Consider the following 18,285-nt stretch of genomic DNA (forward strand, 5'->3'; position numbering starts at 1 on the left):
TCCATCAAAATCAGGCTTTTCTGATTTTCACCCAAATAAATCACTAGGGTTCGGACCAGAGTGGGGAGATGAGGGGCCTGGCTGGAATACAAGAGGTGAGGAACCCAGCTGGTAGAGGCTGGCTAAATAGGAGACAAGAAGTCCAGCGGGGGGGACTGACTGGAGTGGGGATGAGGGGCCTGCTAACCCTAACTCTAACCTCACCCTCACCTTAAACCCTAAGGTCACTGCCTCATCCTGTATCTTGGGGGATCAAACAAACAGTGATTTTAGTGGAAATCAGGCTTCTACAGGTTTCCAGTTTTTACCAAAACCATGAGGATTCTGCCTATTGATTCCTAAAACATGCCCTGAAATGCTGGATCTGATGGGATGTTTTTTTCAAAAGTTATTCTATCACAGACAGAAATGCCATCGAGTTCAATGTGGGGCCTTGCTTCACTCAGCCAAAAGGGAAAGGAAACAGCCATTTTTACTCAGCATTTCAGCTGCACTAGTCATTGAGTCCCCAGTATCATGCTGGCAGTGGGAAGAGCTAGGCTTATGTAAGCGGGGGTGTCAAGGTTCCTTCCCCATTCTGAACTCTAGGGTACAGATGTGGGGATCTGCATGAAAACCCCCTAAGCTTATTTTTACCGGCTTAGGTTAAAACTTCCCCAAGGTACAAACTATTTTACCTTTTGCCCTTGGACTTTGTTGCTGCCACCATCAAGCGTCTAACAAATATATAACAGGGAAAGAGCCCGCTTGGAAACATCTTTCCCCCCAAAAATCCTCCCCAAGCCCAACACCCCCTTTCCCGGGGAAGGTTTGATAAAAATCCTCACCAATTTGCATAGGTGAACACAGACCCAGACCCTTGGATCTTAAGAACAATGAAAAAGCATTCAGGTTCTTAAAAGAAGAATTTCAATTGATGAAAAAAAGTAAAGGAATCACCTCTGTAAACTCAGGATAGTAAATACCTTACAGGGTAATCAGATTCAAAACATACAGAATCCCTCTAGGCAAAACCTTAAGTTACAAAAAAGACACACAGACAGGAATATTCATTCTATTCAGCACAGCTATTTTCTCAGCCATTTAAAGAAATCATAATCTAACGCCTACCTAGCTAGATTACTCAGTAAATTCTAAGACTCCATTCCTTTTTCTGTTCCCGGCAAAAGCATCACACAGAAAGACCCCGACCCTTTGTTTTTCTCCCTCCTCCCAGCTTTTGAAAGTACCTTGTCTCCTCATTGGTCATTTTGGTCAGGTGCCAGCAAGGTTACCTTTAGCTCCTTAATCCTTTACAGGTGAGAGGATTTTTCCTCTGGCCAGGAGGGATTTTAAAGGTGTTTACCCTTCCCTTTATATTTATGACAGGGGGAATGGTCCTCCTATTGTGGGGAACTTTCCTGCCTTATACACGACCCTGGTGAAGTGGGCTATGAAAAGGATCTGAGTCCTCGCTCCCACTTCCTTACCCAGTGGCCTCCCTGCCCTGGAGGACTCCCCTTCCACTCTCCTGTGTGGCAGAGTCCTCGTAACCCCAACAAGGCTGGGCCCGGGATTCCTGGGGGGCTCGACCCCCAACCCTGCTGTGGTCACTTAGAACAGGAGCTAGGGTGTCCCCACTCCGGGGGGCTCTCTCTGCCCTGGGCACTTCTCCGACCCACTGACTTGATAATTCCATACCGTTCAAAGCAAATACAATTTATTAAACAGCAACTAATAAAAAAAAAAAAAAGGGAAAATGGGAAAGGTTAAAGGAAAACCTGTCACTCCGCTCTGTGGCACGGGGACATCACAGCCAGCCATCTCTGGGTTGCAAGGGCAGTTCACAGTCTGTTCTTCACACATCCCAGGCCTCCTGCCCAGGCCCTGGCTTTGCTGCAGGTCGACACATGCCCCTGGGTGGTGGCAGCCTTCTTCCCAGCATCACCCCTGCCCTGCAAGGCCTCTTGGCTGGAGGCATCTTCCTGCGCTGGGCCCACAGCCCAGGGTCCCCTTCGTTCTCCCCAGCTGCTCACTGCACCCGGCTCCGGACTGCTCCAGCTCCAATGCAGCTCCCTGGGCTGCTTTTCCAGCCCCTCTGGCTCCGGTCAGCACATCTCTGCTCCCCAGCAATTCTTCGGCTCCTGCCCTCTCCTTAGCTCAGCCCCACGCTAGCCCAGGTAGTTCCAGCTGACAGGAAGGATGGGACCCGCGGTCCTGGTGACTCCTTCATTGGCCTGCCCGCCCTGTCATAGAATCTCAGGGATGGAGGGGACCTCAGGAGGTCATCTAGTCCAACCCCCTGCTCAAAGCGGGACCGATCCCCGACATCCCTAAATGGCCCCCTCAAGGATGGAACTCACAACCCTGGTTTAGCAGGCCGATGCTCAAACCACTGAGCTGTCCCTCCCCAGGCTGACCTGTTGCGCCGGCCCTTCCTCATTGTCCCTGGGAACTGTTAGTCTCAGGATCTCGATTTCTCATTGGACTTTCCCCCTTTTTTTGCGGGGGGGGGGGGTTCTGGGAGAGGGCCAACCAAAAACCCCCATTACGTTTTAGTAAGGGTCCAACAGTCCCCTTACGCAGAGCACTCTTGGGTGTATTCCACTTCCTACCAGTTGGAAAAAAAAATATTCCGATGCGTTTGCAATAACTGAAGTTAAATTTTCTACTGTGTAATACATCTGTCTTATTGACTTTCAGAGGCACACCTTGCAGAGAAAGGTAAGGTCCCTTTGTTCACTGCGGGGACTTTGAAAAATGGAGTTCACTGAGACTTTGCACCAAGTTTCATTGACCTCCAGGGGAGCTATTCAGAACTCTCCCTATGAACAGAAAGTCAGTTTAGTGTGTGCCGTGTGCAGAGATGCTCTGCCCCTTGTCCCTCGCAGTCAGGACACGGACTGAACAGACCCAAGCCCCACTCACAGGGGATTTATCACTCCCACACAGCCCGGGGAGGGAGCAGGTTTGGGTTCATTCTGCTGTCCGGGTAGCCAGCACGATTGTTAAATGATGGCACTGATGCGCCGTTTCGGCCATCGCTGTGGTCACTCCGCTCGTATGCTCTGCCCCTTCCCCACCCTGTGTCTGTCTTGTTTGGTTTGACTGAGCATTTTGGGGGCAGGGACTGGCAGCTGTGAAGTGCCCTGCACTGGCCTAGGCTGGCCGGTGAGGTCTGAGCACAGCCATAACATAGAGAGGGGCACACGCTTTGTTGCTCAGGTAGGCTGAGCTGTACACCCAGGCGAGCCCTCCGTCCTCCTGCGGCCAGGTCCTTCACACACACACACACCCCGGGCAGATCCATTTCCATTTTTCTGATTCTCACCAAAATCAATAGGGTTCTGACTGGGGGAGGAGGGGAGTGGTGGAGTGAGGTGTCTGGCTGCATGGGGGCTGGCTGGATTGGGGACAAGATACCTGGCTGGACGGGGATGGCTGGAGCGGGATGAAGGGCCCACCCTAAGCCCTCACCCTAAACCCTGAGGTCACTGCCCCACACTGGATCCTGAGGGAATCAAATGGTGATTTTAGTGGAAATCAGGCTTTGCCAGTGTTCCAATTTTTACCAAAAATCAGGAGGTTTCTGCCCACTGATGCCTAGACAACACCCTGAAGCCTTGGCACTGATGGGATGTGTTTTAACTTTCAGAAGTTATCACGTTACAGACCAACAGAAACACCACTGAGCTGAGTGTGAGGGCTTCACTTCCCTCAGCCAGTAATAATCGTTTGTTTTCATAGGAGCCGGGGATCTTTATCTAGACAGGCCTTTAAATGTGTTTTCACTGGTGCCCCAATTCAGCAGGGTAATTAAGCACATGCTGCTTTTTAAGCCATGAGTCAGTCCATCCCCATTCAGCATGTGCTTAAGTGTTTTGCTGAATCAGGCTCTAAAACAGAAGCTTTTCAGAACACATGAATTGTTGCCAGAGCAAATCGGACTCAGGCTAAGCTAGTCTGGGATCCTGCTTCTTACAGTGGCCGGCACTTGCTGTTTCAGGGGAAGGTACGTGAAACCCCCCGAATGCCCGATGGACTAACCTGCCCCCAGGGAAAGTTCCTTCCTGACCCCCATCAGTTAGCGTTTGCCTTGTGCCCTGAAGCAGGAGGAGGTTTCTCTCCCTTAGAGAATGCTTGTGTTTTTGAGAACGGTCACAACTCTGGATATTTGCATTTCCATATCAATGCCGGGGCCTTTTTGAATCCTTTGTCCATTTGGGTTTTTTTTCCTTTGCTTGCCTGTTTTGCTTTTAATCCTACCCAGTGTAAATCTTCATCTTCTCTTTAGCCATGTAAATGTCCTTTTGTTTTACTGCTTAGCCTCAGTGCTATCTTGGGGTGAGGAATTTCACAGGCTTATTATGCATCATATAAAATACCATTTCCTCTTATAGTTTGAGATTTGCTGCCTTTCAGTGTATTTGAGTACCCTCTTGTACATACACTTCACCTGATGTACTTTTCTTCTTTCTGCTGACTTCACAGGGCTAACAACCTCTTGCAGCTGGCCAGGACGGGGTTACTGTATTTCTCCCTTTGCTGATTCCTTTGTTGCCCAGGAGGTGCCAGGCTCTGGTTGCTGATGTAGCCTCCTGGCTCACTCTGAGGATTTTAACTTCTCTGCTTTAAAGTATTTTTGACTCGCTTTCCTTCTTCAACATAATGCGATACTGACCTGTTTCTCTGTGTTTTATTTTTAGCCAAACTCGAGGCTGAGATCAGTAAGTTCCCTTCCCCCCAGTATCGCCCTTGTGTGACATTGTTTCCTGTTCAGTGTGTCTGTGTTCATGGGCATTCTCACCCCTCTGTCTGTGTTTGGTTACAGGGTGGAGAAGCGCCCAGATCTACGCAGGTACGGTACATGTTGCTGATATTTTATCCATGGTGAGACCCACCTCCCCCTGGGAGCGCTCTGCTCCTTTCCCTACAGAACATTTCCCTATGACAGTCAATAGGCTAGAAACAGCAAGGTCACGGGGAGCAGATTACACCCCAGGTTTCTTGCAGGGCAGGGACACGCCCCCTTTGGGAAAGTGCTGATTATGAGGAAATACTGCCTGCTGTCACTTTTCCAGGGTGGTACCTGGGTTCTGCAGGCTGGACATTCTTATCTGCCCATAATTACATAGAAGATCAGGGTTGGAAGGGACCTCAGGAGGTCACCTAGTCCCACCCCCTGCTCAAATCAGGACCAACCCCAACTAAATCATCCCAGCCAGCGCTTTGTCAAGCCGGGCCTTAAAAACCTCTAAGGAAGGAGATTCCACCACCTCCCTAGGTAACGCATTCCAGTGCTTCACCACCCTCCTGAGAAAAAGTGTTTCCTAATATCCAATCTAAACCTCCCCCACTGCAACTTGAGACCATCACTCCTCGTTCTGTCATCTGCCACCACTGAGACCAGCCGAGCTCCATCCTCTTTGGAACCCCCTGTCAGGTAGCTAAAAGCAGCTATCAAATCCCCCCTCATTCTTCTCTTCTGCAGACTAAACATCCCCAGTTCCCTCAGCCTCTCCTCATAAGTCATGTGTTCCAGTCCCCTCATCATTTTCGTTGCCCTCCGCTGGACTCTTTCCAAATCCTTCTTGTAGTGTGGGGCCCAAAACTGGACACAGTACTCCAGACGAGGCCTCACCAGTGTCGAATAGAGGGGGACGATCACCTCCCTCGATCTGCTGGCAATGCCCCTGTTTATACATCCCCAAAATGCCATTGGCCTTCTTGGCAACAAGGGCACACTGCTGACTCATCTCCAGCTTCTCGTCCACTGTCACCCCTAGGTCCTTTTCTGCAGAACTGCTGCCGAGCCAGTCGGTCTGTAGTCTGTAGCGGTGCATGGGATTCTTCGGTCCTAAGGGCAGGACTCTGCACTTGTCCTTCTTGAACCTCATCAGATTTCTTTTGGCCCAATCCTCCAATTTGTCTAGGTCCCTCTGGACCCTGTCCCTCCCCTCCCCTCAATTTGCATTGAACTACTCAGCTGTCTTCCCAACAGCAGGGTTTCCATGCTCAGACTGAGCTTTAGCCCCCAGTTTCCTTCTAGTGTAACAGGACCAGTAGAGGGCTGTTCAGAAGGAAGACCTGTCCCCACTCCAAGGGCAGACATTTTTTATAACCAGTTTAGGACACTCCCCGTACAGTTACAAAAAAGTGTGCCCACACGGCAGGTCTGCTGCCACACAACTGTGGCTGAGCTGTGTGTGTGTGTTTGTACCCAGCATGCTGCCAGACCGCGCGCGTCTCCTAGGCCGCCAGACCGCGCGCGTCTCCTGGGGCACGCTGGGGGAGTCCGGGCCGCCGGACCGCGAGCGTCTCCTGGGGCACGCTGGGGGAGTCCGGGCCGCCGGACCGCGCGCGTCTCCTGGGGCACGCTGGGGGAGTCCGGGCCGCCGGACCGCGCGCGTCTCCTGGGGCACGCTGGGGGAGTCCGGGCCGCCGGACCGCGCGCGTCTCCTGGGGCACGCTGGGGGAGTCCGGGCCGCCGGACCGCGCGCGTCTCCTGGGGCACGCTGGGGGAGTCGAGGCCGCCGGACCGCGTGCGTCTCCTGGGGCACGCTGGGGGAGTCCGGGCCGCCGGTCTCCTGGGGCACGCTGGGGGAGTCGAGGCCGCCGGACCGCGCGCGTCTCCTGGGGCACGCTGGGGGAGTCGAGGCCGCCGGACCGCGTGCGTCTCCTGGGGCACGCTGGGGGAGTCCGGGCCGCCGGTCTCCTGGGGCACGCTGGGGGAGTCCGGGCCGCCGGACCGCGCGCGTCTCCTGGGGCACGCTGGGGGAGTCCGGGCCACCGGACCGCGTGCGTCTCCTGGGGCACGCTGGGGGAGTCCGGGCCGCCGGACCGCGCGCGTCTCCTGGGGCACGCTGGGGGAGTCCGGGCCGCCGGTCTCCTGGGGCACGCTGGGGGAGTCCGGGCAGTTCCAGCGGGGATTAGAGACCCTACGGGACATGCACACACCTTGCAGCACCACTGGCCCAGGGCTCCATGTACTCTGGGGTATCCTACGACACACAGCTGGAAGGGAGGGGGGCACTCGGGTCAGTTACACAAACTGTGGGGGGGGGGTCCTGTTGCAGTTGCCGCCTCTGAGGTGCAAAAAATGGCACATCTGCCGGCTCCACATACACCCCCTGTCTCTTCACCCTAAGCAGCGTGTCCCAGCCCACCCTGGGAGAGGGCACCAGCCCGCTCAGGCTTCTCTTCCTCTCCCTGCCCTGGGCACCAGCCTTGGCAAGCAGGACCTGGCACCAGATCCACCCCACTGCCGTCCGGCAGTTAAACGTCACGGCTGGTACTTCCACGGTGGTGACCGGGCCCTAGCGGCCCTGAGCTCCTCGTCTCCCGATTCCCGGTCCGCTCTGGAGCGAGAGCTCCCTTTGAGCAGTTAACGCCACCCCACAGCTTCCCCCCCCCCCCCCGGCCCCCGCCCCACTACAGCCGCTGACAAACCCAGGACTTTTAACATCCTGCACGGGCTCTCAGATTTCCCAGGACAATGACCTGAACAACGGGCTGATCCCATGAAAACCTGGACAGGTGGCAACCCCAGGTCCAGTCCACACAACCCAGGAACACCCGGCTGAGCCGTACTGGTAATGACCCTACTTATACCTGGCAGGGACGCTGAGCTACCAGCTGCTGTGATCAGTAACACTGTTAACGCCAGCCCCCGGGGCCCTGGGCCCAGCACCAGAGCTGTAACCTAGCTGGAAGGGACGCTGAGAGCTCGCCTAGTCCAGCTCCCTGTACTGGGGCAGGACCTAGGCCAACCCAACAGGCCTTTGGCCAACCTGTTCTTACGGTCTGTCGGTGATGGGGAGGGAGAGCTCAGTGGTTTGAGCTTTGGCCTGCTCAACCCAGGGTTGTGAGTTCAATCCTTGAGGGGGCCATTTAGGGATCAGGGCCAAAAACTGGGGCTTGAGCAGGGGGTTGGACTCGATGACCTCCTGAGGGCCCTTCCACCCCTGAGAGTCTATGATTGCCTTGGAGCTGGGTCCAGAGCTTCACTGCCCTGAGCGTGGGAACGTGTTTCCGAATCTCCAGCCTCCGCCTCCCTTGCTGAAGATTGTACCCAGTGCCCTCGCCCTTCCCACTGGGGGGTGTCACCAAGTGTGAGCACGGCAGTTTCCGCAGCGCGGGGGGGAAGCAGGGTGGGCTGGTTTGGCGGTGCCCCCAGAGTGCCCCCCCCCTCCCGCCCCCAGATCGGCCTGCTGCGGGGAGAGGGAGGAGTTCCCTTCTCCCGCCGGGCCTGCCCCCCAGCACGCTCGGCCCCTGGCCCTGGCGGTGGAGAGCAGAAGGTGCTGGACCAGCTGCTCCTGATGCAGTTGCTCACGGATGCCCGCACCATGCAGCGAGCGTAGTGGCTTCCTGAGAGAGCCTGGCTGGGGCGGCGGGAATGAGCGAGCTCTCCCCCTGCCCCCACAGGTAACAGGGGAGAAGAGACAGGGGGCAGGGGGAGAGCTCGCTCATTCCCGCCCGGGCAGGAAGGGGCAGCCCGGGGCTGAGCTCAGGGGAGAAGAGACATGGGGTGGCCACGTGTCCTCCCCTTGAGACTGGGCCCCCAGTATGGGGAGGCAGGCGTCATCGGGCCCCAGCACCGAACCCACTGACGCTGCCCCGAGGCCCCCTCTCCTCCAGAGGTAGGGTGAGGGGGTTAGTACCAGATCCAGCACCTCATCCCAGGGGCATCTTTGTATTTGCTGGGTGTGCAGAGCTCTCCGGGTGGAGACACTTTTCACGCTGACCTAGGAATCTCTGCCAGGAGGCCCCCGTGCCCAGGAGGCCAAGGGCTCTCACTCCCCTGCCCGGGGCAGGGTGAAGGGAGGGACCCCGGGGCTGCTGTTCCCCATCCCAGAAATTGGGGAGAGGGTACGTGGACACAGACAATATCCCTGCCTGCGCGGTGAGGGGCAGACCCGGTTCTCCCAGCGGGTGCAGCCGGTCAGCACCACAGGGGCAGGAAGAGCTGGGCCAGGAGCAGAAACGCTGTCAAAGCTCAGGAACCCAGAGAAACCTCTTCCTATCGGGGCCTGCAGGGCCTGTAAACTCTGGGAGGAGTGTCTGGGCAGCCCCAGCCTGGAGCAGCTGTTCGAGGCGTGCACGAGCCCTGAAGAGTCACGGGGAAGCACGTCAGCCCCATAGGCCAGAGATCTGCACGGAGGGGACTCACACACGCTGCTGGCAAAGCCGGGGCGCCTAGATCCTCGGCGGGGAGCAAGGGAGGTTGTTATTATGGAGCCTGGTTGTGACTCCAGAGCTAAGGCCAGGAGATGCTTCCCATATTAACCCCGATCATCCCGCCTCACTCCTTCCCTCCTATAATGTCTCCTTAGCGCTCTCCAGCCTGGGGGGAAATCTCTGGATATTTTAGGCCAATCTGGCTGAGTGCAGGGAGAAAATCAAGCGCTCGGCTTTGAGCAAAGTCTCGTGTTTTGAACACAAAGGGTTCATCTCCACAACCCGCGGCAGGGACTCTCAGAGCTGGGGCGACAGACCTGGGCTCCCGATATGGCGGTAATGTGAGGGGTGTAGGCTTTGCAGCTCAGGGAGGGGGTTCACCGAAGCATGCGAAGTGAGATCTTACATGAAAGCCAGCCTGAGCCCAAACGTCTACACAGCGATCTTGAGCCCCATGAGCCCAAGCCTGTCAACCCAGGTGATAACCACGGGGAGTCCTTGTGGCACCTTAGAGACTAACCGATTTATTTGGGCACAAGCTTTCGTGGGTAAAACCCACTTCATCCAATGCATGGAGTGGAAAATACAGTGGGAAGAGATCTATACACGGTACATGAAAAGATGGGAGTTGCCTTACCCATTCCAATGAGACAATTCAATTAAAGCGGGCTAAATTCACTGCCCTGGGCAGTGTAGATGAAACTGGCTGCAGAGTCTTGGTGGGAAAGTTCCCAGCGTGACAGGCGAGGGGCGGACCTGGCCGCTTGTGGTGACTGTAGGTCCAGCTGGCATGGAGAGTCCCACTTCCCCCCGGAACAGGGCTGCCTGACCAGTGTGTGGGGAGAGGGCCCTGACCTGCTCTTCGTCGTCACACGGTCTGGTCTGTGCTCAGACTGGAACCAGTCACCTGGCGGTGATCCCTTCAGCGTGCCAGGCCCCAAGAACCCACACAGTTGCCCGTGGCCTCCAAAGCGCCAAGACTGGGCCAGCGGCACCAGCGATCTCTGACTCCCTCCGTTGCTCGCTGCGGTGAATCCAGCCCAGCCAGATCGCTGCCGGAGGCTTGTTCTGGGCCCTTTCAGGGCTCCCTGCTTGCCGTGCGTATTCGTGGGGACACAGGCAGCCTTTGCAAAACGAGGCCCTGCTTTGAGCAGGGGGTTGGACTAGATGATCTCCTGAGGTCCCTTCCAACTCTGATAGTCTATGAGTCTATGAGGGGGCCACGCTGCAGAGTCTGGGAGCCCTCAGGCCAGCACAGAGACGTGCAGGTGAAAGCAAGTGTCCATTCAGTACAGCCCAGAGCCCACCAAGCTGCAGTGAACCCCATGTTCAGGCTCTGTCTGACCTCCTTAGTCCGTTCCCAGGTCAAAGAACCCTCAGCTTCCTCCAGAAGCCAACACTTTATCCCCCCACCTCACACCTTCACTCCTTTGTTCTTGAGCTGGGGTCTGCCCAGCTTCCCCGCGAGCGGTGGGAAAATCCATCTGCCCCTGGGTCCTTGGGTGTTAGGTGTCAATGTCCTGGTTTTCCATTGTTTTCTCTGATTTTCCATTGATACGGGGAGAGCCTCAGCCAGTCCTTTTCAATGGCCCCCGTCAGGCTCAGACAGCCGGGTGACACACGCCTCCTGTGTCTCGCAACTCTGTCCTTTCTCCCCCGCTGGGTAGTCATGGAGAATACAGGGGAAAGTGAGGCACAGATGGGAGTTACAACAATATTACAGGTTTCAGAGTAACAGCCGTGTTAGTCTGTATCCGCAAAAAGAACAGGAGGACTTGTCGCACCTTAGAGACGAACCGATTTATTTGAGCATGAGCTTTCGTGGGCTACAGCATTGCATCCGAGGAAGTCAGCTGTAGCCCACGAAAGCTTACGCTCAAATAAATGGGTTCGTCTCTAAGGTGACACAAGTCCTCCTTTCCTTTTCACCTGGTCACGGTAACAAACCAACCACACACGGCCTGAAGCAACGGAGATTCCTTGGGGCCTGGCTGTCTCTCACCCCCACCACCCCTGGAGCATGCTCCCCCTTGGCACCTGCCCCTCTCTTCACCCCCTGCCTCCTGCAGCTTGGCCCTTCCCTCACCTCCCTCTGTCCGCCTAAGACCTGCCCCTCTCCTCACCCCAATCTGCCCCCTTGCAGCTGAACGTCTCCTCACCTTCCCTCTGCCTCCGATTTACCCCTCTCCTCTTCTCCTCCCACACTGTGGCCCCCTTCCCCTGCCCCTCAGGTGCTAGCCCCTTCCCTCCTCTGCTGCCCCCAATGCCTGCCCTCCCGCCACCTCTGCCCCATCGTTCCCCTCAAGTTCTCTCATCGGAGGAGGCCCTGCCCTCCCCTTAATGCACAGCAACCCCGCAACACTGAGCCATGGGAACTCGAGTTAATTTCCCTTTGATCCCAGTGACCAGCCCAGCACTGACTGTGACTTTCTCCCCAGTGGATGTGACTCTGGATCCCGACACAGCAAATCCCTACCTCGTCCTGTCCGAGGATCGGAAACGGGTGCGACACAGAGACGAGCACCAGGATCTGCCTGACAATCCTGAGAGATTTGATACTATGGCGGCTGTCCTGGGTGCTGAGGGATTCACGGGCGGGAGGCGTTACTGGGAGGTGGAGGTCGGAGACAAAAATGTCTGGTATCTGGGGGTCTGTAGGGAAAATGTGAGCAGGAAGGGGCATATTCTATTTGTACCTGCGAATGGATACTGGACAATATGGCAGGAGGGTGATCAATTAAGGGCCAACACCTCCCCCCCGACTCCCCTCCCCGTGAGTGTCAGGCCCAGCCAGGTGGGGATTTTCCTGGACTATGAGGCGGGCGAGGTCTCGTTTTACAATGTGACTGACAAGTCCCATCTCTTCACTTTCCCTGACAGCATCTCTGGGACGCTCCGCCCTTATTTCAATCCTGAATACAATAAAGGGGGTACAAATATGTCTCCTCTGATCATCTGCCCAGGCCCAGCTCAGGCCAAAGGGAGTATCTGTCCCTGACAGTGACACCCGCAGCAGAGACTGTCCCCTCTCAGCACTGACCAGCCCCCAGGCCTGTTCCCCTGGGGGTAAAGGGCATTACCTGCCTTTCTCCTGCCATCCCCTCCCCTTTCAGTTCTCAGCATCAGCTGGGGAAGGGGAGGGGGCAGAGAAGTGGATGGGGGATAGGATTGCCAACCCCCCCAGGATTGTCATGCAGTCTCCAGGAATTAAAGATTAATCTTTAATTAAAGATTATATCACATGATGAAACCTCCAGGCATATGTCCAACCAATATTGGCAACCAAGCAACCCTAGAGGGGGAGGCTGCAGGAGCAGAGGGGTGTATGGGTGCCAATCTCATGGGTGGCTGCTTTGGCCAAGGGTGGTGAGGAGGCTGCAGCAGCAGGAAGGGAAGAGCCCAGATCACAAGATGTGCGGGGTGGGGGAGATGAGAGAGGTCTATAAAATCATGCCTGGTGTGGAGAAAGTAAATAAGGAAGTGTCATTTACTCCTTCTCGTAACACAAGGACTGGGGGTCACCAAATGAAATTAAGAGGCAGCAGGTTTAAAACAAAGAAAAGGAAGTATTTCTTCACACAACACAGTCAACCTGTGGAACTCCTTGCCAGAGGATGTTGTGAGGGTCAAGACTATAACAGGGTTAAAAAAGAACTAGACAAATTCATGGAGGACAGGTCCATCAATGGCTATTAGCCAGGTTGGGCAGGGAGGGTGTCCCTAGCCTCTGTTTGCCAGAAGCTGGGAATGGGAGAGAGAGGATGGATCACTTGATGATTCGCTGTTCTGTTCATTCCCTCTGGGACACCTGGCCCTGGCCACTGTTGGAAGACAGGACACTGGGCTAGATGGACCTTCGGTCTGACCCAATAAGGCTGTTCTTACGTTTAGTCCCAGTGCTTTATGGTGTCTTAGAGCCTCATTCAAAGCAAACTGAAGTCAACAGGAGCCTTCACCTTGAATTCCGGGGACTTTAAATCCATCTCTCTCGAGAGTAGTCCAGCTGGGAATTCAGGAGGGTCTGGTTTGGGAATAGATGTTTGGGAGGAGCTTGGGCAGTGGGGAAGTTCAGGTTGAGAGGGGTTGGTTCATAGAGAGGTCTAATCTGGTTTAAACTGGAAGGGTCCAGTTTAGGGATTTTGGTCTGGGGAGGGAGGCGGGTCTGGTCTGATTTGGAGGGTTGGCCTGTCTTTTGGGGGCACAGCTGGTCCTGATCCTCTTCTGTGTGCCCCTCTGCCGTGGGGGAAGGGCAACCAAGTTTAGTATGAATAATAGTATCAATAAAATGTATTAAAATGTTTATACCTTTTTATTTTAAAAATATTTTCAATCGTTTTAAATTCACCCCCATTTCACACACAAATGTAATTCAAGCACTGATCGTTCCTATGAGAAATGTGAATGGTGAGATAGTGGGAATCATTTATTTTATGTCCACTTGTGTATCTTTTTGCCCTCGGGCTACCGCTGCCGGTCCCCTAGTGGCAGCCACCTCCGTCTGCAACTTCAACGTGTAAATAAAACCTGTGTACCTGTGTGCTGTGTCAAAGACAACTCCTGTGTCCATCTCTGCGTAACCCCATGGGCTACAGGAAAGGGACCAGAGGAGTTGGCATCCACTGATAATTGGGCCTGCATGTTGTCATGGAAGCCGCGTATAAGGTTGATTAGTTTGTCTGGGCAGCCAAACTTGGCAAAAAAGCACCAGACAGACAAGCATCTGACACAGTCGAACACCTTACTAAGGTCGACAAAGGCACCGTACGAAGGCATTTCTTGTTCAGAAGCTTTCTCCTGTAATTGGCGGAGGGTAAATAGCATGTTGGCAGTGCTGTATGATAAACGAACACCACACTGGGATTCAGGGAGTACATCATCTGCAATAACCTGAAGCCTTTTCAGCAACAGTTTACCAAGGGACTTACTAGCGATGGAGAGAAGTGAAATGCCACGATAACTGCCGCAACCATGTGTGACGAAGTGGGACTGTTCTTAATGTTTCCTCTGAATAGTGTGGGGGTGCCTCAGTTTCCCCTAGGCAGTTCTTAAGTATCTAGGTGGTGGGGTAAGGGTGTATGATCATTGCAGAGCCCTAGAGGGCCGGTGTGTGCAGGAGTCTGGACACAGAGAATGGCCAACACCCTGTTTCCTGGCCACTGATGGCCTGGGCCCTTCCCCCCTGGGAGGTGAGAGCTAAAGGGTTGGAGAACAAAGGAATCCGGTGACCTCCTGGCCCGGGAAAGGAACAAAGCCCAGAGGAGGAGGGGCTGGAGGGAGTTTCAGTTTGGGGCTGGCTGGGACATGGAGTGAAGGGCAGACGTGGTTGTCTGGCTCACTGCCCCCCAAAATGGACCCAGCTGAGGGGTCCCGTTCTCTGCACCTGCAAGCTCTGTGTTAGACCATGTTCCTGTCATCTAATAAACCTTCTGTTTTACTGGCTGGCTGAGAGTCCCGTCTGACTGCGGAATTGGGGGGCAGGACCCTCTGGCTTCCCCAGGAGCCCCGCCTGAGCGGACTCGCTGGGGGGAAGCGCACGGAGGGGCAGAGGATGCTGAATGCTCCGAGGTCAGACCCAGGAAGGTGGAAGCTGGGTGAGCCGTGTGTCCTGAAGACAGGCTGCTCACAGAAAGGCGACTGCCCCAGAGTCCTGCCTGGCTTTGTAGGGAGCAGTTCCAGAGCATCGCCCAGGGACTCCGTGACACCATGTCTCTCCCCTTCACACCAGTAGATGGAAACTATTTTGGCCTCTTTGAAATCCTGGGGGCAAACCTTGTTTTCCCAGCAGAAAGTAAATAGATCTGGTAAAGCTTTGTGAAGTGTAGAACCACCGTGTTTCAGCTGGGGTTACATAATTACAGCAGCTTCTATTACCTTCTTGGAACCCGCAATTCATTCGTGCGTGTTTACCTGCTTTACCCTTGTAAATAACTTTCATATTTATTTTCTTAGTTAATAAATCCTTAGATCGTTTAATATAGAATTGGCTACGAGTGTTGGCTCTGGTGAGAGATCTGGGGTACAACTGACCTGGGGTAAGTGACTTGTCATTTGGGACTGGGCATAACCTGAATATTGGTGTAAGGGACCCTCTATCACAAAGGCAGGCTTGCCTAGGTGTCAGGATAGACCGGAATGCCCAAGGGGACTGTCCGTGACTCCATGTTAAGGCTGTTATAGTCACACTTGATACTTGGTAGGTGAAATCTAAATAGAGAACACACAACCAGTGTAGATTGTGTAGGGTTTGTACCCTGGTTTGTAACTGTTTGGCCTGAGGTTGGTACTCAAGTTTGTCAGCTATTCCAGACGGGGGAACTGAACCTGGGTCTCCCACAGCTCAGGTGAGTGCTCTAACCATGGGGCTAAAAGTTATAAGGCAGGTGACGTGACCAAACCCACCTCTTCCTTCCAGGAGTTTAGGCACCTGACTCAGCTTTGTGGCTCTGTTATTTTCTAGCTGCCTAAAAGTTAGGTCCTGTGATGCTCAGCATTGCAATGCCTAAGTCCCCTCTTATGCTGCACCCTGTGTAATCCAGTCAGCTCTCTGCAGAGCACAGCTGAGCAGTTCCTGATTGACATGGATGTGTACAGGACAAGAGACAGCACAGGCTGGATAGTGACATATCACAGTAAAACCCAAACTCTCCTCCTAGAGGCATGATATTCCCTGTGGGTGCTGGGGGGACACACATCCCATGACTCTACCTCCAGCAACTGGACCTAGGACAGTAAAGTGGAAGAAACAAGAAGAATTGTTTGTAATGTTTTATTTACAGCAAGTAGCTGGAAGGCAGGAAAGTAAAAGGAGCTTTAATAACCCTGTTAGACCAACAATAGTAGTCTCCCTACGGGGTGGGGAGCAAGCAGATCCCGGACACAGTGTTGGTATATAATACTCTAAATGCTCTTTATTGATTACAAAACTAACCTTACTCACTCCACATTCACACCCCAAACATACTATACCAGAGTCCAAAGGTCAGAATGGTCCCGATGGCCAGTCAAGGTTCCTTCTGTCAGGCTAAGATCATAAGATGTGGGGAGCCAGTGAAAACCACATTTATGCTCACACCAGACTCTTGATCAATAAATAACTCCGATTTGCAGAAATCATAGGCGTCCATTTATAGTCCATTCCATTGCGTCATCGGTTCTTGACCTTTGTTTACTAGGCCTTCTACCCACACGGTTCCAAAGAGACAATCCCGGGTGGGCTGCCATGATCCAAGACATGCCTTTCCTCCAATTTTTATACAATTTTACATCAGTCCATCTGGTGTTATTTCATTTTCTGTGTTTCCTCTCTGTTCTGCAATAACTTACTGGGAGAAATAGCTGCGTCTCTTTCCTGATTCACAAAAGAGCTCCCCTGGCTGCTGGAACTTCCCCGTCTCATGCCTGGACAGAAAATTTCCCAGTCTTATATTTCATTTAGCGACCCGCTGTAATTTGTTCTTCTTCTTCAAACGACTGCTCAAGCCTCGGACTAAGAAGCAACAGGACATGCGGCTCCGAGTCATGTTGATGGAGTCGGCCCCGGCCCCGACACCTCTCCGGGTTGGCACCGAGCACCACGCCATCAGTGCACGGTGATCCAGCGGGGCCTTCCACCAGCCGGCACCACTCCCCATCCACGGGATGATCTAAGACGACGAAGAAGTGATCTTCTCCATCAAGGCACCAGGGCAAGGCTGGGGATGAGACTAGACCGCCCTGGGCAGCTCTCGATCCCCCTCGACCTCACGGCCCCCAACTCAAGCCGAGCAGAGCAGCCCAGCTCATTCCCAGCTGGCCTCCACAGATGACAGTGACCACATACGGGTGCCCTCCATGCCGGAAGCCCTGCGGGCAGCTCGAGATGTAATGTCTCCCCTGGTACCAACTGCACCAACCCTGGCAGCTCCCCGGTGTACCGCTCACGGTCGAGGGAAGGTTCCCCAAGCCGTTCTCCGCAGAGTGACCACCCCGCTCGCAGACCGCGCCAGTCCCCATCAGCCCCGACCAGCTGGTCTGGCTGGGTGCCAAGCCGCAGGGAATCGAGGTGCCCCCTGACAACGAGGGAGCGCAGTCCTCGAGGTCGGAGCGTGCCCTGCCAGGACCGGGACTGACGGCTCCGAAGGCGGCTGGCTCCGGGAAGCCACCGTAGCCCCTTGCAGCCATTGCAGACGGTACCCCCGGTACCCCCGCTCCTCCACCGGACGCAAGGCCTTGAGCCCGGCACCTCCCATGACGCCCTTACTTGTTCCTATCCCGGGATAGCGGTCGCTCGTACGCGAGCCCAGCCTCCCCTCAGAGCCGGCAGCCAGTGGACCAGGCAAGTCCAGCGGGGAAGTACCAATGGACCCCGTGAGCCCCAACGCAGCCCCCGGTGGTGGCTCACTCAGTGGCTGGGGGCTCTGAAAGACCGTCGGCCTCCCTCTCTCAACCCCCCAGGAAGGGGTCAGCGGAGCGCTCTTGCCCAGCCCCGCGCTCCGAAGGGGACCAAGCGTTGGGTTCTGCGGCACCGGTGGGGATGCAGAGCACCCGCGCCCCCATCCTCACCCTCCCCTGATGAGGCCATCACGGCACCTCCTCCTCCTGTTCCCCAGGAGGACACAAAAGCCCACCAAGAGCTCTTGAAAAGGGTGGCGTCAAGACTCAATCTACAGGCTGAAGAGGTGGAGGAGCCTTCGGACTCCCTCTTTGATGTCCTCTCAGCTACAGTGCCGGCCAGGGTGGCCCTCCTGCTCCATGAAGGGGTGGGGAAGATCTCCAATGCCCTGTGGCAGACCCTGTCTTCCTTGCTCCCCATATCTAAGAGGGCAGAGCGGAAGTATTTGGTGCCCGCCAAGGGGCATGAATATCTATACACCCACCCCACCCCCAACTCCCGAGTGGTTCAGGTGGTCAACCACAAGGAGCATCAAGGCCAACCCACTCCCACCCCTAAGAATAAGGACTCAAGGAGTCTGGCCCTGTTTGGTAGAAAGCTTTATGCTTCCTTGCGCTTCCAACTGAGGGTGGCAAACCATCAAGCCCTGCTGGGCAGATCTGACTTTAATTTGTGGGGCTCAATGCCAAAGTTTACGGACTCCCTCCAGGAGTGTGATAGGAAGGAGTTTAAGGCCCTGGTGGAGGAGGGAACAACTG

At 54.9% G+C, this 18,285-nt stretch overlaps 1 protein-coding gene across 1 annotated transcript in view; it reads left to right on the plus strand.

The window, feature by feature from the left end:
• LOC311514145 (butyrophilin subfamily 2 member A1-like) overlaps positions 1-13,244 on the plus strand; it is a 54,104-nt gene extending 40,860 nt beyond the window's left edge. Inside the window, exons 14-17 of the mRNA XM_084616566.1 lie at positions 2,683-2,703; positions 4,686-4,706; positions 4,811-4,837; positions 11,559-13,244. Of these exons, the coding sequence (XP_084472692.1) occupies positions 2,683-2,703; positions 4,686-4,706; positions 4,811-4,837; positions 11,559-12,154 (665 nt within the window). The 3' untranslated portion in view covers positions 12,155-13,244. The remainder of the gene's footprint in view (positions 1-2,682; positions 2,704-4,685; positions 4,707-4,810; positions 4,838-11,558) is intronic.
• The last annotated feature ends 5,041 nt before the right edge of the window (positions 13,245-18,285 follow it).

This window comes from Lepidochelys olivacea, assembly GCF_965140295.1.
Source record: "Lepidochelys olivacea isolate rLepOli2 genome assembly, chromosome: 28".
In the NCBI taxonomy this organism is placed as follows: Eukaryota; Metazoa; Chordata; order Testudines; family Cheloniidae; genus Lepidochelys; species Lepidochelys olivacea.